We start from the raw sequence: 19,049 nt of genomic DNA, 5'->3' as shown, positions 1-19,049 counted from the left end.
ACCAATCTCAGGTAAAGGGTCCCGCTCCACAGTTTTAAAAGTACTGCCGCTGAGAGACAGAGACGGAGAGTGTAGTTGTGACAACATCGCGCTCGCATGTTACTGGCTTTCGCGAAACGTCAGGAGGTTTGAGCGCGACTGTAAGTATCATAATTAATTGTATCCTAACTAATTAACTAACATAAACAAGAAACTTGCAATTTTAATCTAGATTGAAAAAGAAAAAAAAACACAAATCAATACTTCTAGCAATACCTAAAAACATTAATTAAGACAAAATTTTCCAATTTAATTTTGAATTTTGATAAAGTCCGGCAGTCCCTGACATCATTAGGTAACGAATTCCAGAGGCGAGGTATTTCTACAGTATAGGAAGATGAGTATAAAGACGTTCTATGATGAGGGATAGAATGAAGTGCTTGATGTCGGTTTCGAAGCGTTGTAAGAAATTGAAAGCACAATAACAGATAATTCGGAGTAGAAGTATGCATGATTCTAAACAGAAGAGACAGTGAATGTATTGTTCTTCGTTCCTTCAGACGCACCCATGGAAGTAACTGGAGGGAAGGTGTTATATGGTCAAATTTACGAGTATTGCAGATGAATCGTATGCACACATTATGAACACGTTGTAGTCTCTCAGCTAAGAGTGAACTTACATTAGTTAGTAAGGAATCGCAATAATCAAGATGGGGCATTACAAGCGTCTGAATAAGATTCTTTTTTAGACTAAGTGGTAGAAATTCTTTCATATGGAACAAGGAGTGAAGTTGAGACAATATTTTTTTGCAAATGTGTGTTACTTGAGTGTTCCAATTTAGATCACTATCCATAAAAATGCCAAGATTTTTAACTGTTTCACTGTATTTAACAATAACCCCATTCAATATTATATGTGGTATAGTACTACTATCAAGAGTGCTTCGTAGATGATTATGTCCCATTACGATTGCTTGCGATTTCTCTGGATTAAACCTTAATCCAAATTTGTGTGCCCACAGTGAAATCGAATTCAAGTCTTCGTTTATTCTATTTACTGCGTCACTAGTCTCGTCAGGGTGGAAATGCAAATAAATTTGCAAGTCGTCAGCATACATATGGTATCTGCAGTGTTTTATCATATTAGTCGCGTCATTAATGTAGATCATGAAGAGTAAAGGTCCGAGAACTGATCCTTGTTGAATTCCAGATTTCACGACATACCATTTTGAAGAATAATCGCATGCAATGACACATTGTTGACGTTCGCGAAGGTAGGATTCAAACCAAGTAACAGAACTTTCAGAAAGATTCAGACGTCTTAATTTACATAAGAGAAGGTCCGTGTCAACTGTATCAAATGCCTTACTGAAGTCAAGTAATGTCAGTAATGTTAAATTTTCGTCCATCCATGGCTTCACACGTATATCCTCATTCACTTTAATAGTGCTGTAGTCGTACTATGTCCATTTCTGAACCCGGATTGGTATTCATCCAGTAAGGCATGTTCAGTTAGATAGTTCATTAGTTGTTTGTGAACAGTATATTCCAGAGCTTTTGATAGAGCAGGTAGGATACTAATTGGACGGAAATCATTTGCACATAATGGGGTTTTGGGGATCAGACGAATAAAGACTTTCTTCCAGAGTTTCAGGTAGGTAGTAGTTATGAGTGAGGCGTTGAATATATGCGTTAATGTCGGCAGTATTATGTCCAATATTTTCTTCAATAATATTATACTAATATTATCCACACCTTCAGCTTTAGAAGTAATACGTTTTATTGCCGCTCTTACTTCAGTTTCTGTGACATAAGTGAAGTAAAATATTTCTCTATCCGGAATTGGAGTCATTTGTAATTTGTTAACTGTTTGCTGTTTGTCGACCGTATCCAAGGTTATTGACTGTACCGTTGCAAAATGGTCATTTAGTTCGTCAAGAGAAACTGGTACACTGTCTACCTGAGTCCTGGGATTTCCTAAACCAATTGTCGGTAAGTTTCTCCACAGTTTGGAAGGGTCAGCTCCCACCTTCAAGATGTTATGAAAATGTCTCACTGAAGTCAAGTAATGTCAGTAATGTTAAATTTTCGTTCATCCGTGGCTTCACATGTATATCCTCATTCACTTTTAATAATGCTGTAGTCGTACTATGTCCATTTCTGAACCCGGATTGGTATTCGTCCAGTAAGGCATGTTCAGTTAGATAGTTCATTAGTTGTTTGTGAACAGTATATTCCAGAGCTTTTGATAGAGCAGGTAGGATACTAATTGGACGGAAATCATTTGCACATAATGGGGTTTTGGGGATCAGACGAATAAAGACTTTCTTCCAGAGTTTCAGGTAGGTAGTAGTTATGAGTGAGGCATTGAATATATGCGTTAATGTCGGCAGTATTATGTCCAATATTTTCTTCAATAATATTGTACTAATATTATCCACACCTTCAGCTTTAGAAGTAATACGTTTTATTGCCACTCTTACTTCAGTTTCTGTGACATAAGTGAAGTAAAATATTTCTCTATTAGGACTTGGAGTCATTTGTAATTCGTTAACTGTCTGCTGTTTGTCGACCGTATCCAAGGTTATTGACTGTACAGTTGCAAAATGGTCATTTAGTTCGTCAAGAGAAACTGGCACACTGTCTACCTGAGTCCTGGGATTTCCTAAACCAATTGTCCATAAGTTTCTCCACAGTTTGGAAGAGTCAGCTCCCACCTTCAAGATGTTATGAAAATGTCTCAGTTTTGCGTTTCTAATGGCTTGAGTAGTTCTGTTACGTAAGAGTTTATAATAATTATAAGAGATTTCTGTCTGTCATGTTTAAACGTTTTGTATGCAGCATTTCTGTCCATAATCATACTACGTATGTCAGCAGTCATCCATGGTGCTGGTGTCCTTTTTACGCGTTTAGATTTGATAGGAGCATGCTTGTCATATAAATTTATAATGTACTCTTTTAGTTAAACAACTTTCTCGTCAACAGTATGTAAGGTCCATATTGAGTCCCAGGGAATCTTCATTGCGTCTTCAAGTAGTTGGGTTTCATCAACACGTTTCAAGTAATGGTACCTTATGAGTTTAGGCGAGGGCTTGGGACACTTCAAAGAATATACTAGATAAATAATATCATGGTACGAAATTCCCGAAGCCGCACATTGTCCATGTTTTTGGACTTTGTCTGCATTCTTTGTAATAATTAAGTCTAATAGGGATTCAGAAGATTGGGTATGATGGGTGGGTTCAAGGGGAAGGACTGCTAGATCAAGAGCCTGGAACATGGTCAATAGATGTCTAGTGTAGTTCGAATCAGAGGCTGACAAATTTGTGTTAAGGTCACCCATTATTAATACATGTTCATAATCTGTGATGAATTCCAACAACGATCTCTCGATCTCTGCAATATAGTTAATCTTTGGGGGTTGGTAAATTACACAAATAAGATATTTCTGAAAACTTGTAGAGACTTCTACAAATAACATTTCTGGTTTTCCAGCATACTCGCCAGGAGATGTGTATATTATTCTGGGATTGAGATCTGATCTAACATATGCAGCAACGCTGCCCCCTTGTTTATTTAAACGATCATTTCTTAATAGGTATAACCATCTAGGTGTAATGTCGCTGAGGATAATGTAGGCTTTAGCCAAGATTCAGAGATGAGAAGAGCATGCAAATTCTGATTCGAGAATATGGATTGAATTTCGTCAAAGTGTGCAACCAAACTCTGAGCGTTAATATGGGCTACGTGAAGGGATGAAGAGCTCTTGGTTAGTGCAGTTAAAATTTCATATTCACCTTCTGTAAATGCCACTTGCCTCCAAATGTTCAACATCGTCTTTTGATGATTGATCATTTTCTAAAAATATTAACAACGTAAAGTCAAGATCATCCATTTAAAATTCTTTTAACATTATAATACCGGTACTTGTTTTACCTGACACACTGTTATGGCTCAACTCTAGCTTTACAACTCTGTTTACTGTCAGGGCGGTTGAACTTTCCTTTCCGCTGTGTGACGTCATTCACACTCATATTACGGCTACTGCATTACAGTACTGCTATCCGAGGAAACTCTAGCTTTAATTTGTTAGATACCATCCAGAGTGGATCCATATTACAGTCATAATGGATTATAATAATGGAGAATTTTTGGGGAGTACCTGAAGAAAACCCCTGTGCTGTTTTGATCATGGCTTGCCCAAGATAAGTTATAAATTCAGAGTGGATCAGACAGGATTTGAATCCGGGTCTTTGAGCTTATAAGCCCAGTGTGCTAGCACCATGCCACTATGATGATTACTTGCAGTGATGTTGATTTTAATATTTTTCATCTGTTTAAGATATTTGAATGAACAGCTGTATACATCAAGCAGTAAAGATGCAAAGGAGTACTTCCAGAGAGATCCAGACGCATTTCATACTTACCATGAGGGTTACCAGCAACAAGTCAGGCAGTGGCCCATCAATCCATTGGATGTCATTATCAAATCTCTGAAAAAAATGTGAGAGAAAGTCTCAGTAAGCATGGAACCATATATACAGGAGTAATTCTAATATTTTCTGATTGCAATGTACTTTTTAAATATACTGGAAAGCAATATTATCATTGCCACTAACACCATCTCCATTATCATTCACATATTAGTAGCCCGATAGAAAGTTCAGTTCTACCATAGTGGTCGGCAGGTTGTGCATTTGTCATGTCTGAGCAAGGTCAGACCAGATGAGCACCTGCAGAGGAGCATAGCAATTGCGCAGAGGCAAGCTAGTACGGTTCTGTATGCCGGAGGTAAAGGGCATTATGTCCATTTTTTACGAAATTGATGTGTTTGCATATTTTTATTTTATTTTTCGCACTCTTTTCAGTGGTGCAAAGCACTAACTTCTACACATAATAATAAGCAATTTAGCCTGTTGGGAAAACTACTATGTACTGTATGGTATTGAGGTAAAGAACATTTTCATTTAGCTCACCTGTAAAGTTCAATATTTGTGTCATAGTGCCCTTTATCTCTGGTATACAGAGTTGTATAATAAGTAGTTCGGGAGAATTGTTTAAGCTCTGACTTTATTTATACATGATAATTTGTCTATGGTATTGAGTGAGTGTAAATGATTTGCAGAGAAAATGCTAGTGAAAGAAGTAACATATAAATATTGTTATTAGTGTGGGAACATTTATGTATTATATTGTAACTTTTATTTAACAACAACAATGGCTTTTATTTCTAATTTTAATCACACACCCGTCAACAATGGGTATACCACTCAACACAGCAACACAGTAGTCGTTATTGCACTCCTCAGGACGACAATGACAACTCAAGTGAATTATTGAGAAGAACAACAATGTACTCCTAATCTCAACTAATGTTCACAAAACACTATGTACAAAACAAAACTGTCAGTTCACAGTTCTTCTAGCTCACTCACTCAAGTTCATGGTACGTCGAACCCCAAGGCTTCCAGATACGGTTTACTGCACTTCGAACCGAAGTCTTTCAGATACAGTTCACTGCACTTCGAACCCAAGACTTCCAGATATGCCGCACTTGCCTGGCCGTTGCCACAGTTGCGTACCCACTCAAGTTCACTGCACGTCGAACCCAGATTCTCGCCTGGTCGCTGCCACAGTTGCGGTCCTCCTCACATCGAACCCCGGTATCAAAGGCTGGCTTCCTTGCTTGCTACTGATTCACTGACTAGACTGACCAAACTAAACTGGCTCCTCTTTGCGGCTCACTTACCCCTTTTATTTATTAGATCACACATTCTCGAATGTACTGCTTCGCGTAGCTTCTACGAAACGTCAACAGGATTGCGATTCTAGAGACTTCTCCTGCTTTCTCCACTCAGTCGCAGTTGCTTTTCTTCCCCTCTCACTTCGCACAGTGGCGTCTCGTAGTTTTCCCTCTCATCTCCTCGTGCCGTGCCCCAGTGCCCACCGAAGTTCGCCTTCCTCTCTCTGCGCGCCTCCTTTCTCCCCAGACGTGCGCGAACTCTCCGACGCGGCCAGGTCTTCCAACATGGCGCCACAATATTTATGGAATATGGGGGCAATGATAAATTAATTTGTTGTAAGACTCCAGAATGTAAAAAAAGTTGAATTTAAAGCATCATTGTTCAGAATGCCATGGCATTGAGTATGACAAATGTGAGTGAAATGATCAGCAGATGTAATATAACAGTTGAAAAACAAGCTGTTAAGTGTTTCTTTGTATTGCAGTTGCTACAGTAATTTCATTTTGTGTCAATAGGAATTCTACTGCCAATATGTAATAATTTTGAAGAATTACAATATCTGTCTTAATTTACCTTGCTAACATGTTGCTAAACTTCCAGAATGGTCCCGAGGTTCACTCAGCCTCCTATAAAATTGAGTAACGGGTCTTTCCCAGGGGTAAAAGGCGGTCAGAGCGTGGTGCTGACTATACCACCTCATTCTAGTGCCGAGGTCAAGAAAGCATGTCCCCCAAAGTGTCTTCAAGCATGGGGCTCTACTTCCGTGCCCTCCAAGTGCCTTCATGGCATGTATAGGGGATAGCCTTACCTTTTTTTTTTTTACCTATTTTTTAACAGTACTGTCGGAAATATATATACATATCAAATGACAAAATCAGAAGTATAGGACGTCATTGTAGAGAATTAAAGTTTATCAGCTATTCTTCACCACTCAAAGCTCTAGATGCTGATGTTCTTAAAAGAGAGCACCATTGCTCTGAGGGATGATGCCACAGAGCACTGAATCTGCTGATCACTGTTCTACCACTTTGTAGTAATTTTTGGTTGATAAAAATATTATTTAGTTGATAGTGTTCCCTTGATTCCTCTATCATTTTTCCATACTGTGACACAAGCTGATCTGACATCTGATTGTTGCAATTATTTGCATCGAACAAATGAATATACAGTATCAAGGCTGAAGGCCATGACCACTGGCAGTAAGCTGAGGGTGAAATTATTACAAAATACGCTACTTCTCCTCTTTTGTTACTTTTCCATTATATGAAGTTATAAAAGAAAAACTAATGTGATGCAAAAAATCTGTTTCAAGATTCTTGCAGAAACACATGTTTTCAACATTTTCGATACAACTTTGAATTTCAGTTCCTAAACATTTATTTTGTGGCAGAAAATGTGATTTTGAAGATTCAACATTATGACGAACAATAACCCCTTTTCCTATTTAGACCACTATTTTTAAAGTCTTGCCAGCCATAATTTGATGCATTGTACAGAGGAATTTAACCATGCTATAACAATATCATTTCATCTCATGAAGAATTTTTATCAGTGTTTTATATACCTGAATCCTAGTTTTTCAGTAGTTTTAAGGTTGAGGCTTTGTATCATATTTTTCCCTTCAGGTCTGTAGTAATTTTCTGGCACTAAAATACTTGTGTTAAATGTGTGTTTTTTCAAATTCGCCAAAAAACTAGAATGTCTGCTGATTTTATGTTCTTCATCTCAGAACATTATCTTCGACACAGTAGTCTTGTGCACTCCATTTCATATTATCATTAACTTCACTAAACATAACTCTTAACAGGAACCAAATACAATGTAAATACCAGAACAGGCGAGAGAGAATAATTTATGTCTACAGACTGCAGAGATGAAGAAGATACAGTCTGCACTGTTCTATTCAAAACAGAAATCATATTAATAGTATAGAAAACATGGAATATTGACGAGTGTATTCAAACTTGTCAGAAAAAACTTATCTGTATTATACTTTTCATATTTTGTTATACACATGTCTAAAAAATGTGAGAAATATCTTCAATAAAGGTTAAAAAACATGTTCCACAAGAACCATGGTCAATAAAGGTTAAAAAACATGTTCCACAAGAATCATGGTCAGTATGATAAACAAAGTTACACACGCACAATATATGTTACTTTCCTTAATTCTCAGAAATAGAAATGCACTTGTTTTAGGAGCTGTACAAATAAAATACACATAAATATTTAATAGTCCGTTAAATAAAATTCACTAGCTAAATCTCCCTGTTGAAGTATTTTCGTAAAATTACTGTTCAAATGCCTAATGAGGTGTTTGGTTTCAATATTTTGTCCAATTATGTGAAAATCAATCTGTGACGGCAACACAGCATGACACTACAGCATTCTTACTTGTGAGAATTCTATTTCTGCACCTTTTATATATCTCAATAATATCTACATGGACACATGTAACTGTACCTATTGTACAAAGTGGACGAGACAAAACACCAACACTCATGCTGTAAAAGTTAGCCCATCTCCCACCAAACTGTGATCATAATTTGTGGAAAGATAAACTAAAATAAAGAAGCTTACCTTATTGTTTTAAATGTTGGACATGATTACCTTTTCCTTTCTAGCATTCTTCACATCTGCTGAAAATGGCTTCCGAGTTTAGCTTCTTGTAAGCTGGTTTAAATAATATTAAAGGGAAAAATTGTTCTGGGACCGGGGATCGAACTCGGGACCTTTAGCTAAGCGCGCTAGTGCTCTACCACTGAGCTATTCAGGAATGATACACAATTCTGATCCAATTCTTCCCTTTTGTCCACATACCTCAAGTGGGTTTGATGACAATCGTCAATGGGCCACATAGAGTGCATATCATTATCATATGACTAATTGTGATTTCATGCTTTAACGCGACATATGTTAGTAATGCTGAAAATGGCTTCCAAGTTTAGCTTCTTGTAAGCTGGTTTGAATAATTGTCTCATTAAAGCATGCAACCACAATAATAGTATGCTCTCTATGTGAGCTGTTGGTGATTGTTGTCAAATCTACTTGGGGTATGTGGACAAAAGAGAAGAATTGGATCGGAATTGTATATCTTCCTGATAGCTCAGTGGTAGAGCATTGGCGCGCTTAGCCAAAAGTCCCGAGTTCAATCCCTGATCCTGGAACATTTTTTTCCTTTAATATTATTCTTCACACCTCTTCAGCACATTTCCACACACTTTCTATAGTTTATTTTAATTTGTTCCCTACTTTTTGTCAGGTTTTTCCTTTGTCCTAGCTGCGTCATCTGAGAGCAAAAACACTACATGGGATTTGTACAGTTTTAGTTGCAGCAGTGGTGTGTTGAACTGAGGTTTTAGACACCTACTTGCTAAGCTATAAGCACAAAGATTTTCGAGAACTTCGTTCTAATCAAAAACCTATTTCTTCTAATTTATTATCTATAAAGACCCATTTATTCACTTGAGGCTTCTTATTTTGAACCGAGCCTGTCTCGCTAAATTTTTCTACAAGACTTACATTGTTTCTTATCTAGCAGAAGAAAATGAGAAACTGATGACAGCGGTATTGGAGACTTTCTCCATAAAGATTTTTTTCGTGCAAATGAATTGTTTGACAGCCAAGGAGCAGAAGCAGGATCTACTGCAAGGGTAAACAAAGCATAAACCCAAGAGCATGTAGGGACTCACAGCCAATTGGTTTCCTTGAATTATGGTAGATTTTGTTTCGGTCACTCTGTATCATGCTGTTAATATTTTGTAGAAAATAAGCTGTGATGTTTATGTATATTCTATATGCTTATGCACTGTGCTTTGTGTGCAGGTCTCCAAAGCTCGTTGTCGCAGATTTCGGGTGTGGTGATGCACGTCTGGCTCAGTCGTTACCAAACAAGGTGCACTCATTTGATTTGGTGGCTGTGTGTGAAGAGGTGACAGCTTGTGACATGGCTCATACACCCTTGTCTTCGTCCAGCGTAGACATTGTGGTGTTCTGCCTGTCTCTAATGGGCACCAATCTTAACTCTTATGTCAGCGAAGCAAACAGAATTTTGAAAGAAGGGTGTGTATAATTAGGAATTGTTAGAATATACAATTGCAAATTTTTTAACATGTTCTACCACATTTCCTGAGAAGTCAGACACTGGCGAAGAATTCGGTAGTTACTTGTCCCATATGACCTAATTACCACAGGACCTCTTGGTAATTGTTGACAACTTAATCAAATGAAGTTTGAAAAGAAACTTAGAGCAAAACGTGTTAAGTGTCGATAAACTTCATTATCAAAAGTAAGGAGCTTGCTAGAAAGAATAATTGAACATTATGGGTAACTTAACTATATTGTTTCTAATAGTAGACAATAACAGTTATTGTGAGCAGTGTGATACAGAATCATGGAAGTAGTAATCCTTGGTGTTCTGGCAGTTAACATTCTGGCCTTTGGATCCAAGGTTCACAGGTTCAAACCCAACTAAGGCAAAGGATTTTATAGGGCAATAAAATTCTTAGTATGGCTTCTTCTGGGAGGGAAGTAAAGCTGAGATGCCATTGTTACAGATTTAAGCACATAAAACAATCCTGTCCTGATAAAGAGCTTCAGACAAAGTTTATCTACCATTTCTAGCCCATGTTGAATTTTGATGCTGAATAACCTCTGCAATTGAAAGCATTGCTACATAAAATACTGTTACTACGTGAAAAGTATGTTAAAATAAAACTATCCTCTGAGAGATACACAGAGTCTGGCAGAATGATCTCCTAGTTTAGAAATAAATAACAAGAGCAACATAGATCCTATTTAAAATTTTATTTTACCATCTTACAGAAGAATGTTCGCCATTTTCACATCACTTTGTTTTAAAGATAATATCGTTCAAATGCTTGCCCTCACGAGCTATACACTCCTCAAACAGTGACTGAGCGTCCTTCTTAAAAAAAATGGCTCTAGGCTCTGTTATTTCAAAATGAGCAACAGCACAACAAACAGGAACAGGCTTGCTGTGGAAAGGTCGCTAATGCATTTTTCGAGGATATTCTGGGGAACAATGCAGAATGTTTTGTTTGTTGACGCAGCCCGACAAATGAAAATGAGCTTAGTCATTACTGAGCACAACAGTATTGCCTGAAACATTTTCCAATATGGTCTCGCAAGCATCTTGGCGGTTGAACCAGTCATGTTGCTCAAGTTCCTGAACCATCATAACTATGGATAGAATTTGAGATGTAGATATAAGATTAGTCTGACACACTAACCAGGTATTCCCAATACCAGAGCATGTTTAATGGCTGAACTTCGTGGAGATGTGGTAACAGCATGCCTCACTGCTGCGATATTCTCGGAAGTCCGAACGTTGTGACATCCACCAGACGACTTCTGTTTGAAAGTTGAACCTTTTGTCTGACATTTCTCACCCATATCAGTAGGGTTTTCTTATCAGGAATTCTTTCGTGTCGACCTACTCTAAAATGAGTATGAAATTGCCACAGTGTTGCAGTCACAGTCACCATGTTTTAAAAATGCTCAACAATAAAATGCACAATGTTCACCTGTCCACACCATGATGGTAACTGAAATGGCATGGCTTGTGCTGCTCAAAGATATATGCCACTCAACCACAACCATCAAGAAACCTGTATGGTGGCCAATTCAAACCGGGGAGATCATTCTACCAGACCCTGTATTATGAGTTCTTTTATCATGCATATGAATAATATAATGTATTATATAAGAATATAGGGTGAGTCATAAGTATGTTTCGAAAACTCGTGAGCATAAGGCAATAATTTTCCTTAAATCATACTCAAAATTAGCCCCTAACCCATCCATAAACATTGTTAAACCAGAAATAAGGCTCCTGGATAAAAAATAAAAAACAATTCCTTATATGAAAATTTGACAGAAAATGGTTATTGGAAAAGATAGTAATAGTGACTTTTGTTTTCGTAAGTATCTGATCATATTATTGTGTTGTTTTTGTTTTGATTTTGTATCAGTGTTTGTTTACGAACAACATAGTGACAATACAGTAGTACATTGTTTTTGTTTTGATTGGACGCGGTGGTCCAGTGTCTTGGCCATCAAATCACCTGACCTCACTCCATTAGATTTTTACCTTTGGGGTCACTTGAAGGTTGTCGTCTATGCAACACCAGTGAATGATGCAGAGGAGCTATTGCAACGTGTTGAAATTGCATGCCATTTGATCTGTGATGACAACATGATGTTTGAGCGAACTTGCCAGTTGTGTGTACATTGTGCCCAGGCATGTGTAAACAATGGAAGGGGACACATTGAGTACTTTTTGTAAATGTTAAATGACAAGTTTCCAAACTTTTGACACAACAAAGAAGAACTAAAACAAAGTATGACCATTTCTCAAAAAAATAACCATTTTTCATCAAATATTCATACAAGGAATTGTTCTTGATTTTGATCCATGAGCATGGTCACTGTTTTCCAAACGTACTTATGACTCACCCTGCATACCGGGGTTTCATTTCAAAACTTCCCAGTTTAAATAACTATTTATTTCAATTACATTTAATTGAAACAATAAACAAGTAAATTTAGATACCAAGGTGGAAGTTTAAAATGAGTGTTAATGACATTTTTTCACCCTCTCACCTCCTCTTACTCCGCACCTCCCTATTTGGAACTTCAAGTGGCATTCCTATATTAATATGTTACTTCAATTTGAAAGAGTGGTCAATTATTTATACATCACATTCATTTGTGCTCACATCTTTTGTTTTCTATCAATGCCTGGCAACCTGGATTTTTGTCATTGTCAATTGCTTGTAGGACGGTAAAACAGTTTATTTCGAGTAGTTTACTAAATTAATGGCCAAGTGCACCATTCTTGATCAAAATTTTGTCGTGGTGAAGTTCGCTTTTCACCCTGTTTAGCCTCACTATCAGGTGCATCAATCATGATCAAAGTTAAATGTGATAGATTACCAAGACTATTACACTTTTACTATGTCATACTACTTTTAACCAATAAAACGGTACGAAAGGATCTTTCAACCAGTCATGGCTGCTTATCACACAATTTTATCACATCCCTAGCATTTGTTTAATTTTATCGCTTCCCTAGCATCTGTTTATTTTTATCACTACCCTAGCATTTGTTTCTTTGTTTGCCAACATTTCAAATTGCATAGGTCTGGATGTGAAAAAAAAAAAAAAGAAAGAAAGAAAAGAAAAGAAAATTACAAACCACTCCAGTCGATGCACAGCAGTTTCAAATATGACTCGCATTCGCATTCAAGAACAAGAATTAGTAAAGATCACTGGTCATAGCTATGCATCTTCCCTGAAACCCTATTTACAAATAAATGAAGAGCACCATTTGGAAATCGTAAGTTGAGAATACACCATGTACATAAACGAGTTCCACTTCTTTTACGCACACGTCCAATATAACATCAACTGAACAACCAATCACTGAAACATTCGAATTTGAAAATTGTACGTTCAATAATTGTTCCTTTTAAATTATTCATGTTTATTTTTTATTTCATCATCGCTAATTAAAACTTTTCTTGTTTATTTCATCATCCCTAATTAAAACTTTTCTAACACTTATTTATATTATTTAGATTATGTTATAGCTTCTGCTATATGATATTATGGATAGTCACGTATCAGAGATTGTTTAATATACTAAGATTTATTGAAAATCATCTGTCAAGTGATGTTGATTACTGGGATCCGGATAATTCTTTAGCAACTGATCACTTCTTTAGCAACTTTGATCACTTCTTTAGCAACTCAAAAGCATAAACCTCAGATATTATGTATAACTGAACATCACATGAAGCAACAGGAAATACTACAACTGTCTTTACATGGATATGTATTAGGTTCCCATTTCTGTAGACATGTCTTCCAAAAAGGGGGTGCCTGTATTTTTATCAGAGAGGATCTATTATTTAGTAAAATTGATATATCTGATTTTTGCCTTGAACAAGATATTGAAATCTGTGGAATACAAATTGGTTATGAGATATCAAATTTAATTATCTTATGTGTTTATAGGGCGCCAATGGGAGATTATAAGAAATTTACAACTAACTTAGATTCATTATTGAAAAGACTTTATAAACCACATACCGAATTTGTAATCTGTGGTGACATAAACATAGATTATCTATCAGAAAGCTCACGTAAAAGAAAATTAAACTCACTTCTTGAAACTTATAATCTTAGTCACACAGTAAGTTTTCCAACCAGAACACAAGCTGGAAGTAGTACTGCCATTGATAATATATTTATAGATAAAAGTAGATTGAATTCCTATTCAACAGTACCATTAGTCAATGGCCTGTCTGATCACGATGCACAAATTCTAAGTGTTTTCAATATGAGTGAAAAATTCCAAAGTGTTAATCTAAAAATAAAAAAAAGGATTATAAATGCTGAATCTCTTCATCATTTAAATACATGTCTACAAAATGAATCTTGGGAAAATGTATATAGTACCGATACCATTGATATTAATACTAAATTTAATGCATTTTTCAGTACATTTACGAATTATTTCAATGAATGTTTTCCAGTCAAGGTGGTGAAAAAATGTAAAAGTAAAAACACGTGGATAACTCAGGGAATTAAAATATCATGTGCTAGAAAAAGGAATCTATATTTAATGAGTAGGAATAGTGATGATCCTCATGTTCTTAATTACTACAAGAATTACTGTAAAACTTTGACAAAAGTTATAAAAGATGCAAAGAAAATGTATCTGAATGAAAAAATACAAAATTCAGATAATAAGATTAAAACTATTTGGGATATTATTAAAAATGAAACTAATCGATATTCAAAGAGTGAAAATATTACTTGCATTAAAATCAATGATAGTAAAATAGATAACCCAAAATCAATTGCAAATCATTTTAACGACTTCTATATAAATATTATTCAGAACTTAAACATTCAAGATTGTGCAGAAGATGCTGCACTTGGTTACCTAACTGATGCATTTAACACTGAGTTTTTAGGTCTCAAATTTATTCCCACTACCGCAGCAGAAATCATGCATGTGATAAAACAACTAAAAACAAAATATTCCTCTGGATATGATGAAATTCCAAGTAAAGTTCTGAAAGCTTGTTCTGAAATATTATCCCCTCCGTTAAGCTATCTATGCAATTTGTCAATGCAATGTGGTATTTTTCCAGAAAGACTCAAATATTCAATAGTAAAACCAATATACAAAAAGGGAGATAAATGTACTATTGCTAATTACAGACCCATATCATTATTAACAACATTTTCAAAAGTGTTTGAGAAAGTTATGTATAATAGATTATATCATTACCTGGAGTCCAACAATATATTAGTTTTAGAACAGTTTGGATTTAGAAAACAAAATTCGACAGAGAATGCTGCTTTTAGTTTGGTGGATGAAATACTAAATTCATTAAATTCGAAACTACATGTAGGTGGGATTTTTTGTGACTTGGCTAAAGCATTTGATTGTGTAGACCATAGTATATTAGTAAAAAAATTGAAGTTTTATGGCATTAAAGATGAGATGTTGGGTTGGTTTACATCGTACTTATCAAATAGAAAACAAAAAGTAGAAATAAATGTACCAAATAGTCATAAAGTTACTTATTCAGAATTTAGAAATATTAAACATGGTGTTCCGCAGGGGTCAATTTTAGGTCCATTGTTGTTTCTAGTTTATATTAATGATTTAGCCTTGACCATAGACAATTCATCCCATGTAATTTTATTTGCAGATGATACAAGTGTAATTATTTCAAGCAAACAATACGATCATTTTATAAACACTTCTAATACAGTGCTGAATCTAATGAATGAATGGTTCCATGCAAATAAACTAGCACTTAATGTTGATAAAACCAGTGCAGTCAAATTTAGTACACACAATAGTGCTCAGGTTTCCTACAGTATTCGATTAAATGGAACTCATCTCAAAGAATCTATAAGCACAAAGTTTCTTGGTTTAGAATTGGATAATCACTTGAACTGGAAAACGCATATAGAATGTATTACTCGTAAATTGAGCTCTGCCTGTTATGCATTAAGATCCTTATCTACTATTGGTGATATAAACTTACTCAAAATGTCATACTTTGCATATTTTCACTCTGTAATGAAATATGGCTTAATATTCTGGGGTAACTCGTCTGAAGCTAAACACGTTTTTGTTTTACAAAAGAAAGCTATAAGAATAATGGCCGGTGTGCATAAAAGGACCTCATGTAAAAATATTTTCCGAAACTTAGAAATCTTGACTTTACCTTGTGAATACATTCTTTCCGTAATGATGCTGTATATTAAGAACCAAGATAAATTCAGTACTAATCAAGACATTCATCATTTTAATACAAGACATAAATCAGATCTTCATCTACCCTCTGTTAGTCTAAGCTGTTTTAAAAAAGGAGTTCGCTATTCATGTATAACAGTCTTCAATGCACTGCCTAATTATCTTAAAGATTTGAAGAACAACGAGAAAAGGTTCAGAAAAGAATTAACCAAATTTCTACATACTCATACCTTCTACACAATTGATGAATTGTTTATGCTTGTGAATTGAATTATTCTACTTAAATGACATGTACAATTTTATATAGCTCAACTAAAATATGTTTTTATATTGACTTAATCTGTTTACTATGTATTGTATTTTTTGTTTAGCATAACTGATGAATTGTATGTACTGTAAATTGAATAGTATACTGTATAGGTCAACTGATGAATTGTTTAAGCTTATAAATTGAATTAATCTACTTCATATGAATTGTATAGCTTAACGAAAATAAGTTTGTAAATTGAACTAATTTGATTGTATATGTTTGTATAGTTTGGCTGATGAATTGTATATGTTCTTAAATGATTACTAGTCAGTGTAGCTCTACTGATGAATTGTATACAGACCTACTGTAAATTGAATGGTAATATGTATAGCTCAACTGATGAATTGTTTATGATTATAAATTGAATTAATCTACTTGATATTAATTGCACAAATTTGTATAGCTTAATGAAAGTATGCTACTTTGTATTGTATATATTTGTATAGATTTGGCCGATGAATTGTATATGCTTTAAATTGAATAGTAATCTATATAGCTCTACTGATAAATTGTTTGTTTGTAATTTGAAGTAGTTTGCATGATATGTATTATCAATTTCTGTATATCACAACTGGTTGAATTGTTTATGCCTTAAATTTAATTAAATTGTTTTGTATTATAATATAGCTCAACTTATGAATGATCGTTTGCGTTTGTAAATTTAATAATCTGATTGGCTATGTATTGTATACTTTTAGTAGAGCCATCGATGTTGGTCAGTCGACAGACTCGCTGGGCTGCTGATCCGGAGCTGCGTTCGGGCTTGGGTTGGATCCCCCTTTGGACTTTGGTTTCTTCGGAGGTTTTCCCCAGCCGTGGGACTGAAGCCGGATGGTCTATGGCGAGTCCTTGACATCAACCCCTTTGATTTGATTACCTGGTTGGGTTTTTCCGAGGTTTCCCCCACCGAAAAGGCAAATGCCGGGTAATATTTTGGCGAATCCTCGGACCTCATCTCATCTCACTACATCTCGCCAAAATGTAAAAAAATGTAAAAAAATGTAAAAAAATTGTACAAAATTGTAAAAATTGTAGAAAATTACTAAATTGTAAAACTATAAAAATTTGTAAAAATTGTAATTGTAATATTGTAAAATGTTGACATGTTCCACATCTTAAAGCTTCATTGCTCATGTAAGATCTATGGAATAAAATAAATGAATGAATGAATGAATGAATTGAAGTGGACTACAACTGTTTTAATAAAAATGAAACTGAATCACAAAGCCTTCTTGACTAGTAACCATCCACACAGTTCAATGAAGATTCCATAGTTGGTGCAACCAGGACGAATAGAAGAAGTAGTGTATGCACTTCTATGCTTTCCCATTGTTGGTGGCGGACCTGACAACTAATGACGCTTCGATTGCTAGGATCTATCAGTTGTCTGAAGTCAGATACCTCGAAAATATATTTCTCGCTCGTTTAATGATTAAAGTTGCTTGGGATTGTTGATACTCTTTGTTGTTGAGGGTTATGTAGTGCATAGTAGTGAGATTAGGTCTACTTTGACGAGTAACAGGAAATGTTTAACATGAAACAATGTACAACAGTAGGCAGGATCACTTACTGAGAATCTCTGGTGCCAAACGGCGGCCAATGAAGTCTCACTTCAGTCACGTGCCATTGTTTACTGTAAGATTATTCTTATAACGAAAAGATTATAGTTTGTGTTACTACTTGAAATAATTCGTAATCAACAATAATAGTCTTTGTAATTTTATTCTCTTCAGCTCTAATCAACAGTAACAATCCAGAGAAAACAAAAGATGTGAGAACAAAATGAGATGTATAAACAATTGAATACTCTTTCAAATTTAATTTAAATATCATAAATTTGAAATTTCAAAGAAAGGGATGAGGTGAGGGGGTAAAACCTAAATTGCAATGGGTTTAAAACTTCTCTCAGTATCTAAATTGATGTTTCTTGTTTAAATTAAATTTAATTGAAGTAAATAATTAATTAGATTGGGAAGTTATGAAATGAAAGCCTTATATAACATTCAACTTCGTTGAGAGATGAGCTACATGTATGCTGCACCTGAAACATTATCTTATGTGTTAAAATTTTTCATTACAGAGGCATACTGAAGGTAGCGGAAGTTGAAAGTCGTTTTGAGAATGTCGATTCCTTCATTATAATGCTGCAGAAGTTTGGGTTTGTGAACACTTGGAAAGACTTTTCACATAATCTGTTTTATTTTATGGATTTCAAGAAAGAAAAGTGCATCAGCAAGAAAATGAAGAAAAAACTTCCTGAACTGACTCTGAAACCATGTTTGTATAAGAAGAGATAATCCTATTCACGATTTGTAAATAAATCCTTATAACTCTAACAGGCTATTCATTTATTAAGATGAATATTCTTTTCCGAACTTTAGCATTAGCCTTTGTGAGTTCTAAAACATTTCTACTCTGCTAATACAAGGTATCTAGAACAAGATCTGAAAAAAAAGTACTGTATTTATATTTTAGAGCTGTTTCCTTAAGCAGAGAACATTTGCAATAATCATACTCTTTGTAAAGCATTTCTCAAGAACTCAGCATTCCCATTGTGAAGCTTAAATAAGGAATTTTTAGATATCTCATTTTTCTCAGTGTGCAAGTCATATAGAAATACAAAGGTTAGTGATATATGTTTCATAATCTGAAGTATGTCTTCCAAAATATTTCTACTCCAACATTTATGCACTCTGAGTAGAATTTCCGA

The 19,049-nt window shown here is 35.2% G+C and overlaps 1 protein-coding gene across 3 annotated transcripts in view; it reads left to right on the top strand.

Moving 5' to 3' along the window:
- LOC138710212 (ribosomal RNA-processing protein 8) overlaps positions 1-18,675 on the top strand; it is a 34,318-nt gene extending 15,643 nt beyond the window's left edge. For 2 of the 3 annotated variants that reach the window (XM_069840866.1, XM_069840868.1), the window contains 3 exons: positions 4,322-4,483; positions 9,549-9,785; positions 18,420-18,675. In XM_069840866.1, coding sequence (XP_069696967.1) covers positions 4,322-4,483; positions 9,549-9,785; positions 18,420-18,636 — 616 coding nt within the window. In that variant the 3' untranslated portion in view covers positions 18,637-18,675. The remainder of the gene's footprint in view (positions 1-4,321; positions 4,484-9,548; positions 9,786-18,419) is intronic. The other variant, XM_069840867.1, reaches the window with a different exon arrangement.
- The last annotated feature ends 374 nt before the right edge of the window (positions 18,676-19,049 follow it).

The sequence above is a fragment of the Periplaneta americana genome, chromosome 12 (genome assembly GCF_040183065.1).
Source record: "Periplaneta americana isolate PAMFEO1 chromosome 12, P.americana_PAMFEO1_priV1, whole genome shotgun sequence".
NCBI classification, from domain to species: Eukaryota; Metazoa; Arthropoda; class Insecta; order Blattodea; family Blattidae; genus Periplaneta; species Periplaneta americana.
The sequence above is the reverse complement of the archived record's forward strand: the minus strand, read 5'-3'. Positions and strand labels throughout refer to the sequence as shown.